The sequence below is a fragment of the Aegilops tauschii genome, chromosome 7 (assembly GCF_002575655.3).
Source record: "Aegilops tauschii subsp. strangulata cultivar AL8/78 chromosome 7, Aet v6.0, whole genome shotgun sequence".
Lineage (NCBI taxonomy): Eukaryota > Viridiplantae > Streptophyta > Magnoliopsida > Poales > Poaceae > Aegilops > Aegilops tauschii.
Window position 1 is genome coordinate 651,996,545 of NC_053041.3, and position 23,361 is coordinate 652,019,905.

The 23,361-nt window shown below is 44.2% G+C and overlaps 2 protein-coding genes across 2 annotated transcripts; one reads left to right on the top strand and one right to left on the bottom strand.

Moving 5' to 3' along the window:
- Positions 1-4,693: 4,693 nt before the first annotated feature.
- LOC109765707 (uncharacterized) lies at positions 4,694-8,723 on the bottom strand. Its single transcript, XM_073505618.1, has 2 exons — positions 5,506-8,723; positions 4,694-5,356 (listed from the first exon to the last, which is right to left on the bottom strand). The coding sequence occupies exons 1-2, from the start codon at positions 8,720-8,722 to the stop codon at positions 5,001-5,003; spliced, it is 3,573 nt and encodes a 1,190-aa protein (XP_073361719.1). The 5' UTR covers position 8,723; the 3' UTR covers positions 4,694-5,000.
- A 7,671-nt stretch (positions 8,724-16,394) lies between these two features.
- On the top strand, positions 16,395-18,608 carry LOC141026522 (disease resistance protein RGA2-like). The gene has a single exon (XM_073503215.1). The coding sequence runs from the start codon at positions 16,441-16,443 to the stop codon at positions 18,160-18,162; it is 1,722 nt and encodes a 573-aa protein (XP_073359316.1). The 5' UTR covers positions 16,395-16,440; the 3' UTR covers positions 18,163-18,608.
- Positions 18,609-23,361: the final 4,753 nt, after the last annotated feature.

Below are 23,361 nucleotides of genomic sequence, written 5' to 3' on the forward strand. Positions count from 1 at the left end.
CATCTTCCTCTCCCGCGACGGCGCCCAGCCACCGGCGCGGCCGCTCATCGCCTCGCCCAGCCCCCTCCTTCCCTTACCGCTTACGCCCTAGGCCTGGTAGGCTACAAGTTCCTACCAATTTGGTATCCAGAGACTCGGGTTCGATCATGTCTTCTTCAACGCCCTCGCCGCCGATGACCACCGCCAGGGCCCTCACGCTGCCGGGCCCGGTCACCACCGCGGGCTTCCCACCGCCGCCGGCCCCCATCACTTCTGCACCGCGAACGACCGCCGTCTTCACGCCGGAACAGGTCACCAATACCTTGCGGGATCTCGTGACGGCCGTCCAGGGACTCCTTCTGAACCAGTACCACCAGTACATGGCCGGGCCGTACGCACCTCCGCTGGCTGCGCCGATCGCCGCCTACGGCCACCCCACGTTGCCGTGGCCGTCCCAGGGTGCGTCTGCCTACAGCGGGCAGCCGCTGCTGCCGTTCGAGGCGGGCCCCCCCGCGCTGCCGTGGCCGGCCCAGGGCGCGCCGGCCTGCACCGGGCTACCGCTGCTGCCGTTCCAGGCGGGGCACCCCGGCGGGACCACTACGGCCGCCGCTCCTCTGTGGCATCTGCTGCCACAGCCAGCTGCGGCTCCCCTCTGGCATCTGCAGCCGCCTTCCCCCGCGGCAACCGACGCACCCGCCCACCCTCCACAACCGAGGCTGCAACCACCGACGCCACCTCTGCCCAGCTCAGGGGCGTCCTCGCTGGCCGGCCTTCCGATACATCAGGTCCGGTTCCCGACCTCCCCGTCGCCACTACCAGCTTGGGCGGCTGGGTCTTCGCCATCGCCGGTCTACACCACGGTTCCGGAGCAGCCGACCCCGTTTCCGCAGTTCGGCGGGCCATCCGGCTCCGCGGGTCCCTACCCGGAGTACTCCGACCAGGCGCCACCCGCCTCGCTGCTCCGCACCTCCGAGCCAGCTTGACACGGCGCTCCGACCCAGACACCGCCGTGGTTCGCCAAGATCGACTTCGCAACCTATGACGGCACGGAGGACTCCCTCAACTGGCTCAACCAGTGTGACCAGTTCTTTCGCCGCCAAGGGTTGTGCTTCAACTGCGATGAGCCCTACACGCCCGGCCATGCCTGCTCGCGACTCTTCTACCTGGAGGTTGCAGACTACATTCCGGAGGACGCCGTCGCCGGCGACCTGGCCGCCCTAGCTGTCGAGAAGGTGTTTGACGCTGGTTGATCGCCTCGAGGAGTTCCGCAAGCGCTTTCCCACCTTACAGCTCGAGGACGAGCTGTTTGTGCAGGCGGGGAGAAGTGTTATGCCGGTTTAGCTAGGCCCACCGGGCAATCTTAGCCCACAAGTTATCTTAGGTTAATTCTTATGCAAGTTATCTTAGGTTAATTCTTATGCAAGTTATCTAGGTTATAAATATAGGCTGTAAGACTCTTTTTGGGAATTAAGCAATAAGAAGAATATTATCTCTATTGCCCGGCTCCCAGAGGAGCCGGAACCCTAGCCGCCCCCTGCCTCTTGCGCCGCTGCCGCCATCTTCCTCTCCCGCGACGGCGCCCAGCCGCCGGCGCGGCCGCTCATCGCCTCGCCCAACCCCCTCCTTCCCTTACCGCTTACGCCCTAGGCCTGGTAGGTTACAAGTTCCTACCAACCCACAAGATGCACAACAAGATGAAGAAGAAGAAGAAGAGAGAAGGATCTTCGAAAGCCTGCGGTTCACGAGTAAAGATGTGCTGCAGCTAAGGAAGGACTTCATCATTTCTTCAGCTAAGGAAGGCTTGAGCAGCGGGTTGAAAAGGTTGCTCCAACATATTGACGGGTTGCTTGAGCCTTCCTCATAAGTAATCGTGATGTATGTGATGTAATTGTGTGGGAGTGTGGTGTATTCTGTATTGCTGCTACTATTCGACACCATGTTTCGGGCTGTCATGGGTTATTTGGATGGAATGAGTACATAAAACAATTACTGCCCAAATTAAACATCATGTATAGCCTCTACAGCGTAGAAACATTTTCCAAAATATCACAAATATTTTTTTTAAACGCGTGAACATTTAACAAAAATCATATATACTATATGAATGTTAGAACTATTTTTCTAAAATATACAACATTTTGTAAATTGCATGTACATTTTGAAAATGTAATAATTTTTGAAAATGGCTTGTATTCATTTGTTAAATTTGAACTAAAACCATGATACTCATTATGGATCGAAGGGAGTATACTTTTTTATGCTATTAATATATGAAAAGTTACGTCAACATTTTTTTATAATAACATTAACATTTATGAATTTGCGATGAGCATTTTTATTTTTTAAAGTAAATTAAGTTATTGAATATATGTATTTAAAACATTTCAAGAATGTAAAACAAAACAAAAAGGAAAAAGAAAAGAATGAAGAAAGCAAAGAAGAACCAGGGAAGAAACTACTTGGGCTGGCCCCATAAGTAGCAACGGGAGGGCGGGTTCATGCTAGACCAGGTTCGGTCTCGCTGCGGGTGATATACAGGGCTCGGCCCTCCCATTGTGCTTCCCTTTTTTTGGTTTTTAAACTTTTCAGTTTTTCCCGGAAAAAAAGATCATCCAAATCTATTATGATGGGATATAGTTTCGAAGATCTCGACGCGAGAGATCCCACAACAAAACGATCATGATTTGAAAACACGGTTAAAAAGAATTTATTAAAAAAACAAATCTATGAAATAACCACAAACTTTCAAGTTGCGACAAGTGGCACATATGAAGTGTGCCAGTTGTCATCACCAGAGAAGGTGGGGATGACCTTCACAAACGTTGCAAGGGGTACCCTTGCTAACTAGTGATTTCGGCAATATCTAGATGTTCCTGTCCAAGGCATGCAATCTATTTGAAAAAATGTTCTTGTTTCCAAAAAAAGTTCAAATTTTGAAAAATGTCCGCACATTGAAGAAATCTTCTTGCTTTTAAAAGAAATCATTTTTTTAAATGCTCCCATTTTCAAGAAATGTTTGTGCTTTAAAACATTCATACCTGAATGGTTGGTGGCTATAGCCTATAGCGTCCCCTGTCAAAACAGATGGTCCTGGGTTCGAGTCCAAGTATATCATTTTTTGTTGTTAATTTTCACATATATGTGTACTACTGTAGTAGGGTTTCGCTGTGGTTGACTTTTTCCGCCAATAAAAAACTATGAGGGTGTTTTCTGTAAAAATACATCAGGTCCAACACCATCACTCACTGACATGTGGGATCATACACGTGCATATGTCCGCATGTGCGTACTGTGACCATATCTGCATGCTTGAGTCAAGTTAATTAGATGACCACAAAACCGTATTTTTAAAGTTCTAGCACCAAACTAAACATACGACACAAGTTTTATAACTCCCAATGATATTACCTCAAAAATCAAGATAGGCCACCAACCAAGATACAACAAAAGACATCTCGGCTCTAAGATGGGAACCCATGCTGGACATGAACAAACGAGGGTTCAACATGTATATCTGTTTACATAGCACCGCGGGAACGCCATAGGCACAAAGATCGAGGAACGACCTGAGATAGCAACCACCTTGCATCAAAATCCTGTCCAGAACATCGGAAGAACAGAAGTACAACAAGATCACAACATTGATTGTGATTTTGACGCATGTTGTGACATTGCACCAAATCCTGGCTCTGCCACGGTGCATGTGATTCACCGTCACATGGAGAGAAGAGAGTACGGCATTTACCACTGTTGGTTGTTTGCATACGCATGGATACTCATCACAGACGACACAAAGTTTTGATCAAAGTCAAACTACACAAAGTTTGACCAAATTTATATAAAAAAGTATGAACATTTACAATATTAAAACTATATAGTATGAAAATACATTTCGTGGTGCATCTGATAATGTTGATATCATATTGTCAATGTTTATATTTTTAATATAAAGTTAGTCAAACTTTACAAAGCTTGACTTTGACCAAACTTTATATGCAGACTAAAAAGAAACGGAGGGAGTACTACTGGCGGCAGACAAGTACTAGTCCTACCTGCTAGTTTGACCTACCGATGACTTGGGTTGAGTCGTCCTCGGGTAGATGCACACCACGCATTCAGCTTTCAGCAGAGCACGCTACTCGTGGTGTGTGACAACCATAAAATATCAATTCTTCATAGACAAAGCCGTGCGTGAGACAGGCGGTGAGAAAGAGCCCCACGTTACACCGCCTGCCGGCCACTAAGCTGGATGTCACCATGGAGTGCAACACGGTCTGTAGGATGCTATTGCTCGATGGCTTCCAGCTGATCACAGGGGATCGATCGTGTAGCTGATCACCATGGAGTGCAACGCGGTCTGTAGGCTAGCTTACCCACACCGGCCACTGGAGTACAGGAGGCGACAGTGAGATTGTTGTCCGATTGTTGATTTTCTAGGCCACCATCCTTGCAGCTGATAGGCTAGCCGCGTCAGGAGTCATACAACGAGTTGCCCGCTGCCTCTCGCTTGGAGTCGATGAAGGCCTTCCACAAGATGTGGTTCTCCTTCATCGGTTTCTCGATGATAGCATGGGTGAAGGGGAAGTTGCCGAGGGTGGCGACGGAAGAGGAGCCGGTCATGGATGTGTCGGCGAGGTCTAGCTCTAATACCGTATAAGAAGACTAGGTAGGTTGATTGAAACAATGCCTTTACTGCGGCATGCCTTCGTGCTAATATAGGGGCTGAACGACCAAGAATTACAACAACGATTGTTACAATAGATCTACAAAAAAGAGATAAACAAGATTGATTTACATCACACCGATTATTAAAATCGAATAATAACTCTAAGCCTTATCGTTTAACAAAAGAAGCGCCAGTAATATGATACATCCATTGATACAAGTTTACTAGTAGTCTTGTAACCCCGGAACTCTGCTTTTCTTACCAGTTAAACAAATTTTAAGCAAGTATTGTAGGTAGCATAGAAGAAACTACACACAACACGATACCAATTCATCATCCGTAGCCATAGGCACTACTAGGTAGGAATGGTGAGGTTGGCGTGTAGATAATCAACATGATGACCGTCACATCTTTGGTTCCCAGAAGATAGCTCATCACTAGCACGCCGTGTTGTTGGTCTGTGTGATGGGTTAGGGTCTAGGCACTGAACTGCAATGCTGAGCATGTTGTATATTTCTCTAGCGGTTTCAGCGCCCGGAAGCTCGAGCCTGGAGTCCAGCAGATCCTTCAGACACAGATCATTCTTGTTGGTTGTCAAGTAGATAGATGAGAGCAAATCGCCTGGATGGGATCCCAAAAAAAGCTCAATAACGAGCACTCCGAAGCTATATACATCACATTTCTCCGTCACATTCTCTGTGTACGCTAGCTCTGCAATAAATACATGTCAGTTAATTAGCGTTGCAATTAATTGTCATTGTTCACATGGATACATCACATATGACATGTGCAAAAGCAGCATATATGACACATATGTAAGTCTAGAAAATAATACAAAAAATGATCTATTTTATTTTTACCTGGAGCAAGATAGCCTTTTGTACCAGCAAGGCTTGTGATATTCGGGCCACTAACATTGAGGATTTTAGCCGTACCAAAATCAGAGATGCAAGCTCTAAATTCCACATCAAGCAAAATGTTGTTGCTTGTTATATCTCGGTGAACTATTGGTGATGGACAATCATGATGCATGTATGCCAAAGCATGAACCACGTCCAACATGATATTTACCCGCCTTTTCCAGTCCAATTCAATTGCCCTTTTGTTGGCTCTAAGTGTTTCTGCCAAGTTTCCTCTCTCCATGTATTCATAGATAAGAAATCTGCCTTGGCTTGAGGAACAATACCCAAATAGTTTTACGATGTTTCGATGTCGAATCTGCACCAATGCCCCGATCTCGCGATTGAACATTGACTCATTGATGCCATACTCATCGTCTATTATGCGTATCTTCTTCACTGCAAATATTTCACATGTTGCAAGTCTAGCTTTGTACACAGACCCATATCCTCCGGTTCCAATGCAATGTACCTCGCTAAAATTGTCAGTTGCCTCAGCAATTTGCTTGAACACATTTGTCCCATCAAAGCTCCAAACAGAGAACATGCTTGCTAATTGTGTTACATTATCAGTGGAAGTTGCCTTTGATTTCTTCCTTTCATGCCGGAATTTAAGTATAGCTACGACAAGAACAAGAGATATCAAAATAGAGACTGTGGCTAGTACAATTTTTCCATAAGGTGTCCGTTGTCCTTCGCTCTGAGTTGCACTACTACAGGGGGGCAGTCCTTTCACTACACCACATAACATCTTATTATGCATGAAACACTCGAGTGGAGCTCTCAGGAAAAGCCTACTCTCTGGGATCGGTCCTTCCAATTCATTATAAGATACATCAATGGATGTTAAGCTTTCCATGCTCCCAAATGATGCTGGAATTGAGCTATTCAATTCATTGCGTGAAAGATTCAAAGTATCTAGCATGCTCAGGCCACTAAGTTGGCTTGGTATCGCCCCAACAAATGAATTGTCACTTAAATCCAACATGCCTTGTAAGCTTGACACCACGCCTAGCTCGGTAGGGATGTTTCCTTCAAAGTTATTATGACTCAACTTCAAAAAGCGAAGCTTGAGACAATGTTCAATTGAACCTTTTATCGATCCACTTAGGTTATTTGATGACAAATCTAGGATCTCTAGATTGTACAATGCTCCAATTTCTTGTGGAATGCTACCATAGAGCAAATTATCAGCGAGGCTCAAATGGAACAGACTTTTTACATTGCCCAGTTTACTTGGAAGCTCCCCTTCAAGTTTGTTTGATGAAAGATCGAGCACCTTTAACTGAGACAGCTGTCCCATACTTGTGGGTATATTACCCATGATGTTGTTGTTTGAGATGTTCAGCTTGGTAAGATTACGCCACTCCCTCCAATGGTTAGATAACTGCCCATATAGTTTATTCGAGCTCATATCCATATACACCATATTGGGATGAATTCCCAACTCAGAGATATCTCCTTCTATTTGATTCCTTTCAAGACGAACTCTAACTAGGCTTAAGCAATGTACCAGACTTGACGGCAAAGGTCCATTCAGGTTATTATCAAATGCAGTCAATCTCTCGAGCTTGCCTCCAGCACACAAGTCAGGTGGCAAGGGACCGGAGAAATTGTTACCATTCAACTGTAGATATTGGAGATCCATTAAGGTACCAATTTCTCCAGGAACATGTCCGGAAAATTTATTACCATCCAGGTGCAAGAGAGCGAGCTTGGTCAAATTTCCAAACATATCAGGGAGGGAACCCACGAGTTTGTTGTTGCTAAGTCCTAACTCTTCCAAGTTCATGAGGTAACCTAATTCTGGAGGAATACGTCCAAAGAGTTGGTTGTCCCACAGGACCAAGCTAGTGAGATTAACCAAACTCCCAAAGGTAGCAGGGATAGAACCAATGAGTTTGTTGTTCCTAAGATCTAACTTTCTCATATTCACTAGGTACCCAAGTTCTCGAGGAATATGTCTGGAAAGTTGGTTGTCGCCCAGGTACAAGTAACTGAGCTTGGTCAAATTTCCAAATATATCAGGAACGAAACCCATGAGTTTGTTGTGTTGAAGTTCTAACTCAAATAACTTCACGAGGGAACCTAGTTCTCGAGGAATGTGCCCAGAAAGTTGGTTATATCTTAGGTACAAGCTGGTGAGATTAAGCAAACTCCCAAAGGTAGCGGGGATAGAACCCATAAGTTTGTTTTGCCAAAGATGCAGCCCTCCTAAATTCACCAGGTAACCTAGTTCTGGAGGAAGATATCCAGACAATTGGTTATCACCAAGAAACAAGTTATTGAGTTTGGTTAAATTGCCTAAATTTCTTGGGATAGGGCCTGTGAGGTCGTTGCCGGTAAAATCTAACTCTTCTAAGTTCACGAGGTAACCTAGTTCTTGAGGGATATGTCCAGAAAGTTGGTTATAATATAGGTACAAGATAGCGAGATTAACCAATCTCCCCAAGGTAGCCGGGATAGAACCCATGAGTTTGTTTTGACTAAGAACCAACCATCGTAAATTCACGAGGTAACCTAGTTCTGGAGGAAGATATCCAGATATTTGGTTATCAGCGAGGGACAAGTTAGTGAGCTTGGTTAAATTCCCTAAATTTCTTGGGATAGGGCCTGTGAGGTTGTTGTTGGAAAAATCTAATTGACGCAGCTTCCTTAGGTAGCCTAGTTCGCTGGGAATGGGACCAAACAAGTGATTGTTTGACAAATCCAACGCCACAAGACCCTCTAGGTGTTTTATATGGCTTGGTATTTCACCGGAGAGCTGATTTGCCTGGAGCATTAGATGGCGCAGGTTTGGCAAGGATGATGCTAAAGAAGGTGGTAAGGAGCCCCTTATCTGATTTTGCGCGAGTTGGATACTCGTCAGGGTTGCCAATGCCGAGAAGTTGAGGGTGTGGAGCTCCCCTCTGAGCCCCAATCCTCGCAGAGAGATCCCGGTGATCACCGGTTGTTGTTGATGCTTGCTGCTGCAGCTGATGCCATGCCAGCTACACGGCCATGAGGTGTTTTCCCAGGATTGCAGTTGGAGTTGGGCTGGTTGGGTTTCTAGTGTGGCTTTCCAGGCAAGAAGTGCTCCTGCCTGTTCCTCCAAAGTTGGCCCAGCGATGGCCGAGGCTAGTAGGAGGGTGAGTGAGATGAGCTTTATCAAAGGGGAGGTCTCCATGGCTAGTCGCATAATAGTGTATGCCTTGTGTCAAACTTAATATAGGAGTACATGCTAGCTGCACCATCTTAGTCTAGCTAGCACTTTGACTAGTCATTGGCCATGTGGGCGGCTCCACTTATCACGACTAGCACGCAACGTCCATGCATAATGTATCCAAGACCAAACTATATATATCCCGTAGTATCTCCACCAATCAGCTCCAAGTACGTGGCTCGTGTGTTTTTCAAGCCACAACCTGAGCCGTCCGATTGGATCCTGATGCTGCGATCTGCCCTCACAGGTCTTATGGACGTGCACGTGACAAATTTTAAAACCAAATATACACTCTTCATCAAATATATTGTTTGCATATGCATAGATGCTCATCACAGACGACGCACCAGAGTAATAAATAGTACTCCTACCTTCTAGTTTGTCCGGGACACGGATAGACCGATGACTTGGATTGAGTCGTCGTCGTCCATCGGGTAGATGCACACCACGCATACATACCTACTCGTAACATCCATAAAATATCAATCCTTTATCAAAAGTGTGAGAAACAGCAGGCAGAGTCCTGTACTCATCACACAACTTCCAACTTGCCCACTGGAGTAGAGTATATATATGTGATTGACGCAACGTACATGAGGAGACCGTCAAATCTTACTAGTTGCTGCCGACAGATTCTGCCAAAAAAAGTCGACAAACATGACCCTTTTCGACAAGTTTTGATCCCTTTTTCTTCGATTCCAGCCCAAAATTCCGACAATTTTGCAAAATGAGAGCATATTTGGTGAGCTAGTCGACCGATCTACCGATTCCACTGATTTTTTTTCTTCGATTTTGGAGTTGTTTTGGTGGGACTGCGTTGGAGTTGCTCTCACCAGCAGCTCCTTCCGTCCACGGGCCATGTACTGTACTACCGACAATAATGTTAATGTGTGTGTGTGTGTGTGTGTGACCAACAGCACAATCATTGAGGCCACCTACTGCCCTACCAATAATGCACATCTCATTTGTGTTATTTGCTTTTAAAAAGTTGTCATCTATTGATGCCAGGGCGGCATGGTTGGTACTCTTATTTTGCTAATTTGTATCTACTAATTCATGTACTTTTAAGAAAACTTAATTCCATCTTGTTCCAGCTGATTGTTCTATCGTCTTCATTTTGTGATTGAATTTTTTGACATCCTACTTTAGTCTTGATATCATATATGTATTCTCGTTTCCATCTGTCTGATTATCGTTTTCATCAATTTTTCTACAATTTTATTGTATATAATTTTGTCTACAATTGTTCGCCATACCAAAAGTTTGCTTCGGCGTAACCTGTGAGCCTAGTTTAACTCACTGGATGGTAAATGCAATTTGGCTACATCTCTCATGCGCTCATACCTTCCTTGGCTGCTCGCGACAAACATTTTTGATTTCTTGTGTGCCCCATCATTGTCCCTTGCAGCCACACCGAGAGCCGAGTCGATGAGAGGAGACCTCTCCCGCCTACGGGCTATTGTGATAGTGTGATTCCAGAAAAGGTGTCTCCCTAATTATAATATTATCAACGACCACTTTGTGCCTCCATCCGATTCCGGCAGCGGTTGTGCCTCCATGACTGCGGGGCAGCGTGGGGCTGGCCATGGCGGTTGGCGGCGGCGGATCTAGGGCTCCTCTCCCCAGATCAGTTCTCCTCCAGATTGTGCGGGCTCAGGCACCGGACGGCGGCCCTGAGGGGAGGTGGGCGCGCGCCGAGGTTGCCCTCCTTCACCGGCGTGGTTGGGGGCAGCCGGAGGTGTTTGCGTGGTGCCGGCATCGTTTGGAGCCTGTGAATCCCGGTAGCGTCATCTCTGACTCGATCTGCTCCGGTTCGTGCTAGTTCCAATACCTGCCTGGTGTTGGCTAGACGGATCTGGTGGGTGGGCATCGATCTGGGGGAAACTCTAGGCAGGCGGCGGCCTCAGCAATGTCGACGCCGCGCGGTGCCGATTACCTTCCTGGAGGCTTTGGTGTGGATCATGTCCCTCTCACCTACTCCATGGGCGCAGGCGAAAGCCTATGTTCCTCTGCTATGGGTGACGAAGGCACGGTGTCGTGCTCCTTCCTGAAGATGGTTGGTGAGCTACCACAATCAACAACAGCTTTGTAGATCCAATGCCTAAACTGACTATTTCCAGCAAAAATAAACATATCTCAGGGCATTTCTAACCGATCCCTTAAAACTGAAGGGAGTCAAAGGCTTAGTGGAGTAGAAATACTCCACTAAGTTTTGGCTGGACCTAGCTGACCCCCTAAACTTAGCGGAGTAAATTTTTATTTTTCTAAACTTTGCAATTCTAGTATAAATTGAAACTATATATTGGCACACATATATAAACTAAACATAAATTTGAATGTTTACAGACCGAATTCGAAGTTTAAAAACCAAATTCAAAGTTTACATACCGAATTTAAACACGCCGAATGGTTCAAATGTAGCAAATAGCATTTCATAGAACAACTAGGACCTGCTTATTAGATGTTGCTAATGGTGCTCAACAAGATCTTGTTGGAGCTGAGTATGAACTTGACGGTTCTCCACCTTGTGATGCCCCTCAAGGAATGTCAAGATCTTATTTATATCATGCTCTGGCTCAACCGGACTCCCGTTGATGATGTACCGAAAGTTCTCAGGCATATCTCTCTCGTCTTCAATGATCATGTTATGCAATATGATGCAACAAGTTAAGATTCACCATAGAACCTTGGAGTTCCAGTACTCGGCAGGGCCACGAACAATTGCAAAGCCCTTCTGAAGCACACCGAAGGCTCTTTCCACATCTTTCCTTGCAGCTTCTTGCCATTGGGCAAAGTGAGTGTTTTTGTTACCTTTTGGACGCGGAATTGTTTTGACCAAGGTGGCCCATGATGGATAGATGTCATCCGCAAGGTAGTAACCCATCGAGTAGTTGTGCCCATTGACCGATTACTCGCAAGCGGGAGCTTCACCTTTTATAAGCCTGGAAAACATATGTGATCTCGATAGCACATTCAAGTCATTGTGAGAGCTAGGCAGACCAAAGAAGATGCAACTGCCTCAAGAATGATCGTTGGACTTTTGACGTAGTCTTTGTACTAGCCCTTCCAACCTGTAGGACAATTCTTCCATCTCCTGTGCATACGTCAAGTGATCCAAGCATCCCTGGCCATCCTCTTGCTTCACTCTCAGTCATCAGCCTTTGGGTGTCTTCCTCGGTTGGTGCTCTCAAGTACTCCGGGCCAAAGACAATGATCACTACTTTGGTGAACCTTTGAACAGCCTCCAAGATTGTGTCTTCGCCAATGCGTACATAGTCATCAATTGCATCGGCAGAACACCCATATGCCAAGACGCGAACAGCCGCAATGCATTTCATCAAAGGCTTGCACTGATCTCTCCAGACGCATTTCTTCGGAGCTTGAACCAGTCATCATATCTCTCAACGGCTTTTGCAATGGTTAGAAAAAGACTTCTGTGTATCTGAAAGCATCAACAAAAGTACTTCTCCGGATAGGTTGGGTTTGGATCAAAGTAATCTCGCATGATCTTGGCATGGCCCTCCGCTCTATCACGGTTGATGTGTATGCGGCCAAATGTGATCCTTTCCTTGGCTGCAAACATCATCATTGAAAATCATGCCTAAAACGGTGTCAAAGTCATCATCATCTTCTTCCTCCTCTTTGGATGACGACAAGTCCTCCAACGCCATCTCCCTCAACCTCTTCATCTACAATCCAAACGGTTCGGTTCAATCAAACGGCTCGGTACAAAGAGAAACAAATAAAAAAAACTCATCTAGGCAATTCTTTGAACACTTGGGGTGCAGTGGTGGTGCAAAAACTGGCCGGCATGGTTTAGATAGAAGCGGCGAGCAGCGGGTGACCTGCAGTGGTGCTCAAGCAAGGTGAGATGCGGCGGCTGCTAGAAAAAGAAGGAACTCAAAAGAAAACGGGTGGATCAACAATGGCGACGGCGGCGTTGTTTCACCTTGACTCCGGCGACGGCGATGGGGTCTGAAAGGGCTGGCTGACGGGCAGAATGGCGGTGGAGGGCAAGGGATGAAACGAGGTAGCAGCGGGGCCGGCGGGAGGCGCGCCGGCAAAGATGCAGCGGCCGCACGGACGAGAGAGCGAGCCACATATTTTTACTCGGCCGTGTATCAATGGAGTAAAAATAGGGAAGTTTTGGGGATGAAGTAAAAATATACTCCACTAACGGCCGATAGGGGATCGGCTAGGTGCCGGTTAGTGGAGTAAAATTGAAATTTTACTCAACTTACCGGTTATAGGGGATCGGTTAGAAATAGCCTCATCTGCACATCACAGGTGTAGAATCTCTTCTGGCGTCAATGCTTTCAAAAGCCATAAATTTGTTCGACCTCTGCTGGTGCATCGCACTTTGGCTCCGAATCCACCACGGCACCACAGAAAGATGGCTCCATGATGATGTTAGGCTTCTCCTGCAACCATGAAGGTACAAAGATGCAGCAAACCGACATGGCCACGTGGAGGTTAACCAACATGAGACTGTTGCCTCGGTATCCTGACATAGGTGCCGTAAGCTCCACCCCGACCATAATAGACGGACACACAGGGAAAAAGGCCCCGAGCTCTCCAAGGGCTTTATTCCCCGCGAGCTTAGTAACTTAAAGAGATTGGTTCTGGTCTACTGTGTGGTCACAATTTTGTACATAAAATTAAAGTTACTCGTTCAAGCAAGTGTTTGTTGTTGTCTGTGTTTTTGTTGAGGTGTGTAAAGATCACTATCTGTATAGTTCCAACGCAACACAAAAGAGCACATGCGAAACATGAAAAATACATGGATGCACTTGAGTGCATATGCACCTGATATGGCAAAAAATTTGATTTTTTTAAAAAAGTAAAAAAATCCTGAAAACTTTTCACAAAGAAAGATGTGAAACATGCACTCTCTCACTCCACTGGTGTTAGCCCACGCGTGTACATGTTGGATAATGAACGAATAACCGCAAAGAAAAGGTTAATCATGGAATGTTAAACATTCCTCGAAAAAGTGTTAAACATGTATAAATAAAATAGATTTGACGCATACGAAAAATGTACGATGTGTATGAAAAAGATAGACATGTGTTGAAAAAAGAAAAAGGGGAAAGAAGAGTGCATAATACTTTGTCGGAAAGAGCCTCACTTTGTTTTTGAGGGGTGCAAAGAGCAACACACACATAGGATAGGAGCTCTCCGTTGAATCCTCTCTCTCTCTCTCTCAAAAAAAAGGAGCTCTCCGTTGATGTGAAGAGTGCATAATAGTGGGCCCATATCACGCACTCGCGTTGATTGGGCCTAGCCCAGCCCAAAGCACGCTGGCACTCGTCCCGCTCATGCCGCTGAACCCGTCCTGCCGACTGCCTACAACTAGGGCTGCAAACAAGTCGAGCTCGAACGAGTTGGAGTTGGCTCAGCTCAACTCATATGAAAATTCGAGCGAGCTTAAACTAAGTGATGCTCGTGATCGAGCTGTAGAACATGACTCGTGCTCAGCTTGTAACGATCTCGAGCTAGTTTAGAGCTAAATGAGATGGTAAAAATTAATCTGTGGATGAAAAAAAAGGTGAATATGCTGAGAACCTTTGCCAAAAATATACGATATTTAACACATAGTCGACCACGTGCCATAACTAGGCCTAAATCTTCTCTGCACTTAATTAAGTTTCATGTTCATTGGTAAATAAAATGGAGAAAAATTATGGACAACATATATGGTAATAAATTATCTTATTTTCATTTAATATATGGCATGATCATTTAACATAATGATATTCTGTCGAGCTATCGAGCTAAAATCGAGCGAGCCAACATTGGCTCAAGATCGGCTCGTTTCTCGGTCAAGCTACATAAAGTGTTCAAACTCAGCTTGTTTCTTTTCGAGTCGATCTCGAGGCGAGTCAAAAAATGAGTCGATCTCGAGCGGCTGACGAGCCTCGAGCTTTTGTTGCAGCCCTACCTACAGCTACCGCCTCTTTTGCTCCGCTGTGAACCAACCAACCAACCTGAACCAACCGTGAGAGGAAAGCCCATCAACATTGAGAAAGTTCATATAGTACATATTGAAGGATTACTCCACCCTGCTATATATGCTACTCCCTCCATCCCAAAATAACTGTCTCAACTTTGTACTAACTTTAGTATAAATTTATACTAACCTTGAGACACTTATTTTGGGATGGAGGGAGTACTATAAATAATAAGCACACGTGATTCATTACTTGGTTAGTGCTTACTGTACAACATAGTAAAATAGCTGGGCCATATATAATCCCTGTCTCCATATTGTTGAGCTTGTACAGGAGACTCCTTGTACCACCAGAAAGAATAAAGCTTGAAAGAATAAATCAAAGCAAAGGAAAGGAAAGCACAATAAAGCAAAGTAAAGAATAAATAAAGCAAAGTAAAACATAATCCAGCTAGGGGAGGCTTGAAACTTATCCTTTGCAGCTAGGGATTAACTTATTGTGCCAAATAAAATAATGACCTTTTCCGCACGAAAAATAGGCCGGCCGGTTTCTCTTCTGTATGGGTATGGCCAGTATTAAATCATTTGGACAGAGGGTTTACTTGCTTGCTGCTCAACCCCATCCCCATCCCATGCAAAAACATGCCTAGCTAATTATATTGGTCATGGGATTGTCAGTGCTCACTCTTCTTAATCTCCCCTCTCTCAATGTAGGAGCTTTACTTGCCCATCATTTACTTCAATTTTCGACAGATTAGCTACCGTACGTACGTGTGAAGATCATTCATTGGAAAGTTTCAGTTCTGGGGTAATTGTATGCATGTATCATTTGGCATCCAGGTTCCAAACCATTTGAGTGTAGAAAATGAGGCTTAAGCGTATGCAGTTAGCAGGGACGCGTGCGTGTTAATATAGGCACAAAGGCCGCAAGATTACGGGTGGTTATGCCGTGGATTGATCTCCAAGATACAACAAAGGATAAGATCAAATCTCAACAGCCTAACCAGGAGTACAACAGCTACACGCACGCACACAATATATGGTTTATAGTTATACCGTATGTACAATGTTTAACATTGAGGGCAGCATCCATTATTGAGCTTCCTCTTATTCCTTGTCCCCATTGCTGAGGGGAGCTTCCTTCCTTTATGTACGTTGTCTTCACCAGCAGCCTCCTCAAATGCATGGGATGGGATGCTTTTCTTTACTTACCAGCAGACCAATGGGATGCTTCTTTGTGCTCTTGTCCAGCAGCCGTTGGAATAAGAGGAAGCTCAACAATGGATACTTTCCCTGGCTGGCAGCAATTTCCTTGCTTGGGGACATCGACTTGACACATAAAAAGTGGAAATTCCATCACCATATATATCAGGTCATTCATCGGAATCAGATCCTTTGGTAGCCCAATGTAGAGAGAGAGAGAGAGAGAGAGAGAGAGAGAGAGAGAGAGAGAGAGAGAGGGAGAGAGAGGGAGAGAAAAAGAGAGAGTGTCCCCGACATATAATGCGCCATATCTCGTCCTCAACACAACAAACTCTCAGGAAGGCAAGCGACATCCCTCACGAGTACGTATTAATTCTTCTACTGCTGGTTGCTAGCAGCAACTTACAAGTAATTATTTTTCTCCATATTATGAACTAGTACTATGCAATTGGTGCGTGTTAAGGAAAGAATTCCTCTTGATTCCTGCAGGTCTTCGCATCACCGATCCTTGATACACCGCTGTGCCTGAGGACTCAAGAGGATGGACGTGCTCCTAAGCGCGGCGCAATGGGTGGTGGGCAAGGCGCTGGCCTCCGTTGCCGATGGCGTACTGGAGGCTTGGGTTGACAGCAACAACTTAGGTCTCAACGTCAATGCCCTCAAGACGGAATTGCTGCTCGTGCAGGCCACGCTTGAAGCCGCAAACCGCAAGCAGATCGGTGGCAAGGCCATGAAGGAGCTGCTGCACAAGCTGCAGCACTCGGCGCACTCTGCCGAGGACTTGTTGGATGAGCTGGACTACTTCCGCATCCATGACGAGCTCCACGGCACGTATGACGCTGCAGACCAGCATACCAAGGGCATCATCCTTGACCTTGCCCTCAATGCTCGTCACACGGCCAAAGCTGTTGCCAAACTGCTTGGTTTATCAACGCGCTCGTCTCCTGCCAGCCCTGCTCAACGTGGTCAAAGGGAAGTTGGCTGCTGCGTTTGGCCGCGTGCTAAGCAGAGCTCACGCAGAATTCCCCCCTCCTCAACACCAGATGCCAATCATACTGATGAGAGGGTCAGCGGATGCATTCCCAAGTTCGGTAAACTCCTCCCTTGCTCATCTTCCCCACATGTTGATGATAATTATGGCCAGCCAACTCTTCGTGGTGCACCCCAGAAAGAAACACCAATGCTGCGGTTTAATAGGGTGGATGTCTCACAGAGAATGAAGCACATTGTTGAGCAACTGCAGCCCTTGCGTACATCATTTATCACCATTCTGCAGAGTTGTGGCCATAAAACTATCCCAGACATTACCCATAGTCGCCCCATCACCACCGGTCGAAGCATAGAGCCAAAATTATACGGGAGGGACCTTATAGTGAAAAGCATCATACATGACATCACCAAAGGGGAAAACCGTGGCAATGATCTTACTGTGCTTCCGATTGTTGGTTCGGGTGGGATAGGGAAAACAACTATGATACAGCACATATATAAGGATAAGCAAGCGCGAGCCCATTTTCAAGTACTGATTTGGGTATGTGTATCTGTCAAATTCAATCTGAATAAGTTGCTTGAAGATATTAATAAGGAAATCCCACCAGTTGAAGGGGAAAAGGGGAATAGACCAGAAGAGCTAATTGAACAAAAATTAAAACCGAAAAGGTTCTTGCTTGTATTGGATGATATATGGGAGTGTAGTAATGAGGATGACTGGAAAAGATTATTGTTGCCGCTCAAAACATCACAAAAAGAGGGCAGCATCATTCTAGTCACAACTCGGTTTCCAACAATAGCAAAGATGGTTGAAACAACTAAGCATATAGAGTTGGAAGGTTTAGAATCTGAATATTTTAGGAAGTTGTTCCATGCTTTTGTCTTTGGTGATGACCAATGTAGAAATGATCACAGTTTTTTGCTCGAGACTGGAGATAAGATAATGGAAAAACTAAAGGGATCCCCTCTTGCTGCAAAAACTGTTGGTGCATTACTAAGAAAAGACCTTAATTTGCGTCATTGGAGAAGGGTCTTACAAAGTAAAGAATGGGAGAGACAGACTGGTGACAATGACATTATGCCTGCCTTGAAGCTTAGTTATGACCATCTTCCTGTCCATCTGCAAAAATGCTTTTCCTATGCTGCATTGTTTCCTGAAGATTTCCATTTCAGTAGCAGCAATCTGATTAACTTGTGGATAGGACTAGATATCTTACAGATAGCATCGTCAAAAAACAGAGGAAGGTTTCATCCTATTACAGAGTTTGATTAGTAGTCTTTGGAATGCTAGATGATATTTAGATACGACTTCCGTTGCTGTTGATGGTTCATCTAAAGGCAATGCACGATGAGAACCGGGCGCTGCTTTGTGGTGACCTTAAGATGAAAGGCACAGATGTCTCCTTCATGAATTTTTGCAAGGCGGCAGAACTCAGACCAATTGGTTGTTACAATGGCTCTCTTGTCGGTTCCTAGCATGATCCGACAGTTGGCGTGTAGATCACTGTTTGCAAGCCTAACAATGTAATCTTTTAGTTTGCTTTCAGTGCGGAAAAAGCAAGAGCGAGCCGAGTATTCAAATCATGCATATGTGACTAATTTTGAACCAACATCATAGATACTTATATCCCATTACATGTTACCATGATAGACTAAAAGGAAGTAATGATATCACTTGATAATAGCATACACTGGTTTACCCGTTGCGCCGATGGCAAGAAGGGCGAGAGGGAACCAAGTAAGAATGTTGTAGAGAATAATATACTACATTGCATGGTAAAACAAAGTCATGAGACCAGCTCATTATAGAAACTAAGCTGGATTACATAGCTCCTTCTGCATTGGTATTTCTTAAAAGGACGTTCATCTACTTTATATTATGAAGTACTGGAGCTGAAAGGATAAGGTGATATAGCACATTATATGGTTAAAAAAAGTAGTGCATGACTTAAGTCTTGAACCTGAGCTATATTATGAGATCATGGCAGTGGTTGCTCATGACGCTATCAGCAGGAGTGCACGGTGAGATGGCTCCCACCAGTTCCTCACGGGCAAATGCATATGGCACTCCTTCTTTCATATTTGCCATGAAAAAAAAAACTGAGTCCAGCTTCTTGTGATCATATGATAAGCCAAACAATGATGATGTCACGTTCGTTTCCAGCTTTGATCAACAAATTAGTATGCTCTTCATGCATGTGCCCCTTGAGATATTCTTGTGTGAAGTGAGTGGACAAGTACCGCAATAAATATTAATCATTGTTAAGATGCAGCCCATGAATATTCTTAGAAAAGAGAAAGGACTGGAACAGAATACCATTTGTTGATGACTTGTTGCGAACGTCTTGTCTCATGGTATAGACATAGCAGGGAAGGGAAACCATAAGTTCTCTCTCGGCATCGTGAAGGAAAAATATGCCCTCTGAATGCAATTGGTATACCATTCATAGGCATCCCTTAATCTAACAAAACAATTTCTGTTATGTGGAAGTATTCTCCCAATATCACCAGAAAGTCCATGGGAATATCCTAGATGACCCGTTGCGCCAATGGCGCAAAGGGCGAGAGTGAACCAAGTATTCAAACCATGCAAGTAAGAATATTTGTAGACTAACGATAAAAAAAGACGTCAATGTTGTGGTCTTTGAGAGAAGATCGGCATCTTTTCTCCCTATTTTCACAGTTGTTTCTAACAAAAAAAATAAATGCAGCCACTTAGGGACATATTCTTAATAGCATCAAAAGGGAAGCACTAAAGATCCAAAAGCAAGTGCATATCTGTTTGTAGTGAAAAGAGAATATCATAATAAGCAAGCAACACTATGCAATGCAGAAATTTTAACCAGAATTATTCATATCTGAAACAAATATCAAGTAGTAAAATTAAGCAAGAAACATCATTGCCTAATCAATCATCCTTCATTTTTAGTTTTACTCTGCTTGGCTAACACGACCCAATCAGAAAAGAAGAATAGACCTGCCGGAAGGCTATAGGAAATGATTTAACGTTGAAATATTCAGCACTGTAAGTTGAGTGAAACTAAAATTGGACAACAAAACGCCCCTGTTTCTGTAAGCTCAAAGAAATTTGGCAACCATCTGAATAGGTCACCTACCATACACAGAGTTGTCTTTAAAGCACCAAAAGTTTACTTCCTGAATATTTACAGGTGATCAAGAACTAACCATCTTAATACTTGTTTGTACAATGCAACCGAATAACTGCACGGGACACTGGACAATCCAATCTATCATGCTACCAAACCATGCCATTTCTTAATTTTCCTAAGAGTTCTAGAGAAGCATCACCTTTGTTGGTGTTCAGCACCACAATGCCGCCCATGGAGAGCAGCGCTACACGCATACAGCTTGGCCCCAAAGATGAACGGCTTTGGACCCTTCTGAGAAGCTTGATTTGAAAACCGAGCAAATCAGTCTTTTTTTTTCTACAAACGACCTTAGAAAGATCACATTTTCCTTTCATGAAGGTATATAGAAGCAGTAAGAAAACAAAAAATAAAAAAACTGCATACTCCATTTCTTTTCTGTGCAAGCCTATGAGGAACACCAAAGCAAACAAAACCCATGAGGTAGTCGTTCAGATTTTTTTTCACAAGGCCATTGAGAAACACCAAAGGAAGAAAAGCTATCAGCCAACATACTAAAAAATCTCACATTTTCCCCTAAAAGAAGAAACCCAATGTCCTAGCTCAACCAGCCGGAGAAGATACAAGCAGGAAAACAAATAACCTGACAGAGGCTGATACTCAAGAGGATGTAGCTAATAACAGAGAGCCATTATCGATCAATTAAAGCAAAGGTATACTGCATAAAGGTGTTTGTACAGTAAAGTGACCATGTTGTTGTTAGGAACCAATGGAGAACAACTAAAAGACCGATGGCTTTCTAGTGCAAGAATTAACCGGGTAGACCAAATGCCCTTTGTTCCCTTTTGCAGCACATACTTGGAATGGCAAATAAAGTGTGTGTTAGGTACTTATCATGACAGAGGCTCAGTCTCAAAGGCATTTTCCTAAGTATGTCTTTAACAAATACTCCAAAAAATGTAGAACTGAATGAACGACTTTTCGTACAGCGAGAAATAAACTGAGCAGGCTGCTGTTGAGGTTGGTTATTCATAAATAAACTGAAAGAAATTTTGTGGTTTTATTCAGAAGGTAGAATAAGAAGGCAATGCTCAAGCATGCTACTATATGTTCTTCTGTGTGAAAGCTTAATTGATTGTACAGAATTATCTCACATAGAAAGGCAAGATGGTAACAATAGATTACAAATGTATCACGTGCAACAACCAAAAGGGGTTAGCAAATAAACGCTCTAAAGGGTACAAAACATTTCTGCGTAGTTGATCCCACATCTCATTCTGCTACAAATTAGCTCACACAAAAAGATGACGACAATGGAAATACAGTTGATCTTGTACAACAACGGTAACAAAAATGAGTAACTTTCAAGGAAACAAACAATTTATAAGTAACATATAATCTGACATCTCATTCCCCAGAGATATTTGAACAAACATGTGATGGATAACCTGACTTTCTCGATGGAAACCTCCTAGGAACCTCAATCTCTGACAGGAAGCAAACTACCTCAATCCCTGTCGGGAACCAGGCAACCTCACTGCATGTTTTTGTAGAGATGAAGGCTTGTAACCACCAGGAGTACTGGATAATTTACAACCACACTCATGACCTACATCTATCTATCTATCTATCTATCTATCTATCTATCTATACCTCTATACCTCTATACCTACTTACACTAATTACAGACTCCCTAGAAATTACCACGTTAATTAGATTTTACGAGCCGTTAATCTGGTAGGGCCGTATTTTTACGGTGTAGATGGACTCTCAGAGAAAAAAATCAACAAAAAAAAACTCACATATAACTCTCTCATGACCTTAGTCTCTCAAGCTCTCACGTCTCACCTTTTATCTCTCCAATGACAAATAAAAATCATGTATCTCTCTCCCGTGACCCAACTCACAGTCTCTCACGTATCTGTACCAAACTCACAATTTGCGTTAAAAAGGATGCCTCACGTATTCTTCTCCCGTTCCTTTTGTATCTATGAAGATTTTTCCCTATTATGGGCCAACCTGGACTCTTGAATGCATATCTCTGAAATAAAATTAATTTTAAAAATAGTTACCAGCGAAAATAACTCGCATGGGAAAGAAAGACAATCACGTTAAAAAGGCAATCACCTTAAAAAGGATTCCTGGCGGAATCATCTCCCTTTCCTTCTTATTAATTATTCCTTTATGATTTTTTCCTATTATGTGTCAACCTGCACTCATGGATGCGTATATCTGAAATAGAAACAATTTAAAAAAATAATTACCAGCGAAAATTACTCGCACGGCAAAGAAAGGCAATCATGTTAAAAAGGCAATCTCCTTAAAAAGGATTCCTGGCGGAATCATCTCCCTTTCCTTCTTTATTAATCATTCCTTTAAGATTTTTTTCCTATTATTATGTGTCAAGCTGGACTCATGGATGCGTATCCACGTATTTTGTCAGCATGGTGGCCCTGGCCGCTGCCGCAAGATGCATATTCGCAAGGCGATCTCCTATGCGAAAACATAGCCGAAATGGTTTTAAGATTGTATTCAAACGCAACTCCACCATAGACCAAAACACAATGGAGCCTATATCAAGATCGGTTGAGTTATTCCCATATATCTCCTTGGTGCACCACCGAGATCCGTGTTGCGACAGAACACTAGCCGCCAATCTCCGTCCTAGACGCAATAGGCTTCGCTGCCACCGGAGGCCCGATCATTCATGACTTACGTCTTGGAGGAAACAGGCTTCGCTGCCCCTGGATTCCTAATAGCCCCGTCCAGGCCGGGAGCCTCTGAAGGAATCAACACCCTTTCTTCACACGAGACACGACATCGGGGTCAGCCCTACCACTGAACACGGGCTAAGCAGGAATCGCCGTTTTGTCCGTGTGTGTGGGTGTGGCATACTGGCATGTACTGTAGGTGTGTATGGCTCTCTCCTCTAATTTCTAATTTCTACTCAGATGAGTTTTGCTAGGTGACTGGAGCGTGCACGCTAGGTGCTCTGGTCATGATGTGGTGGAGTTGCTTCCATCTCCTCCATGGCTTTCAAACACACATCTCCTGCATCTGACCGCAGCTATCAGTTGCATTTGCTAGGTTGATAAGAGATCATATAGTCAAAAGCAGATAGTCGATGTAAGATGCTTGCGGATGTGTTGCTATTTGACTGCACACCTTGTGTGTATGTGTTGTTTTCCCATTTATGTGTCATAATAAATAACATAAAAGAGTGGACAAAAAAGAAGGATTGACCATCCCAGAGAGAATTTACTAACCCTTATTTCTTAACATATATGTGGATTGTAAGTAAACATCGTTTTTCATCTACATATTTAATTGTGCAACCTACGTCGTATCACTTTGACATTTATAGT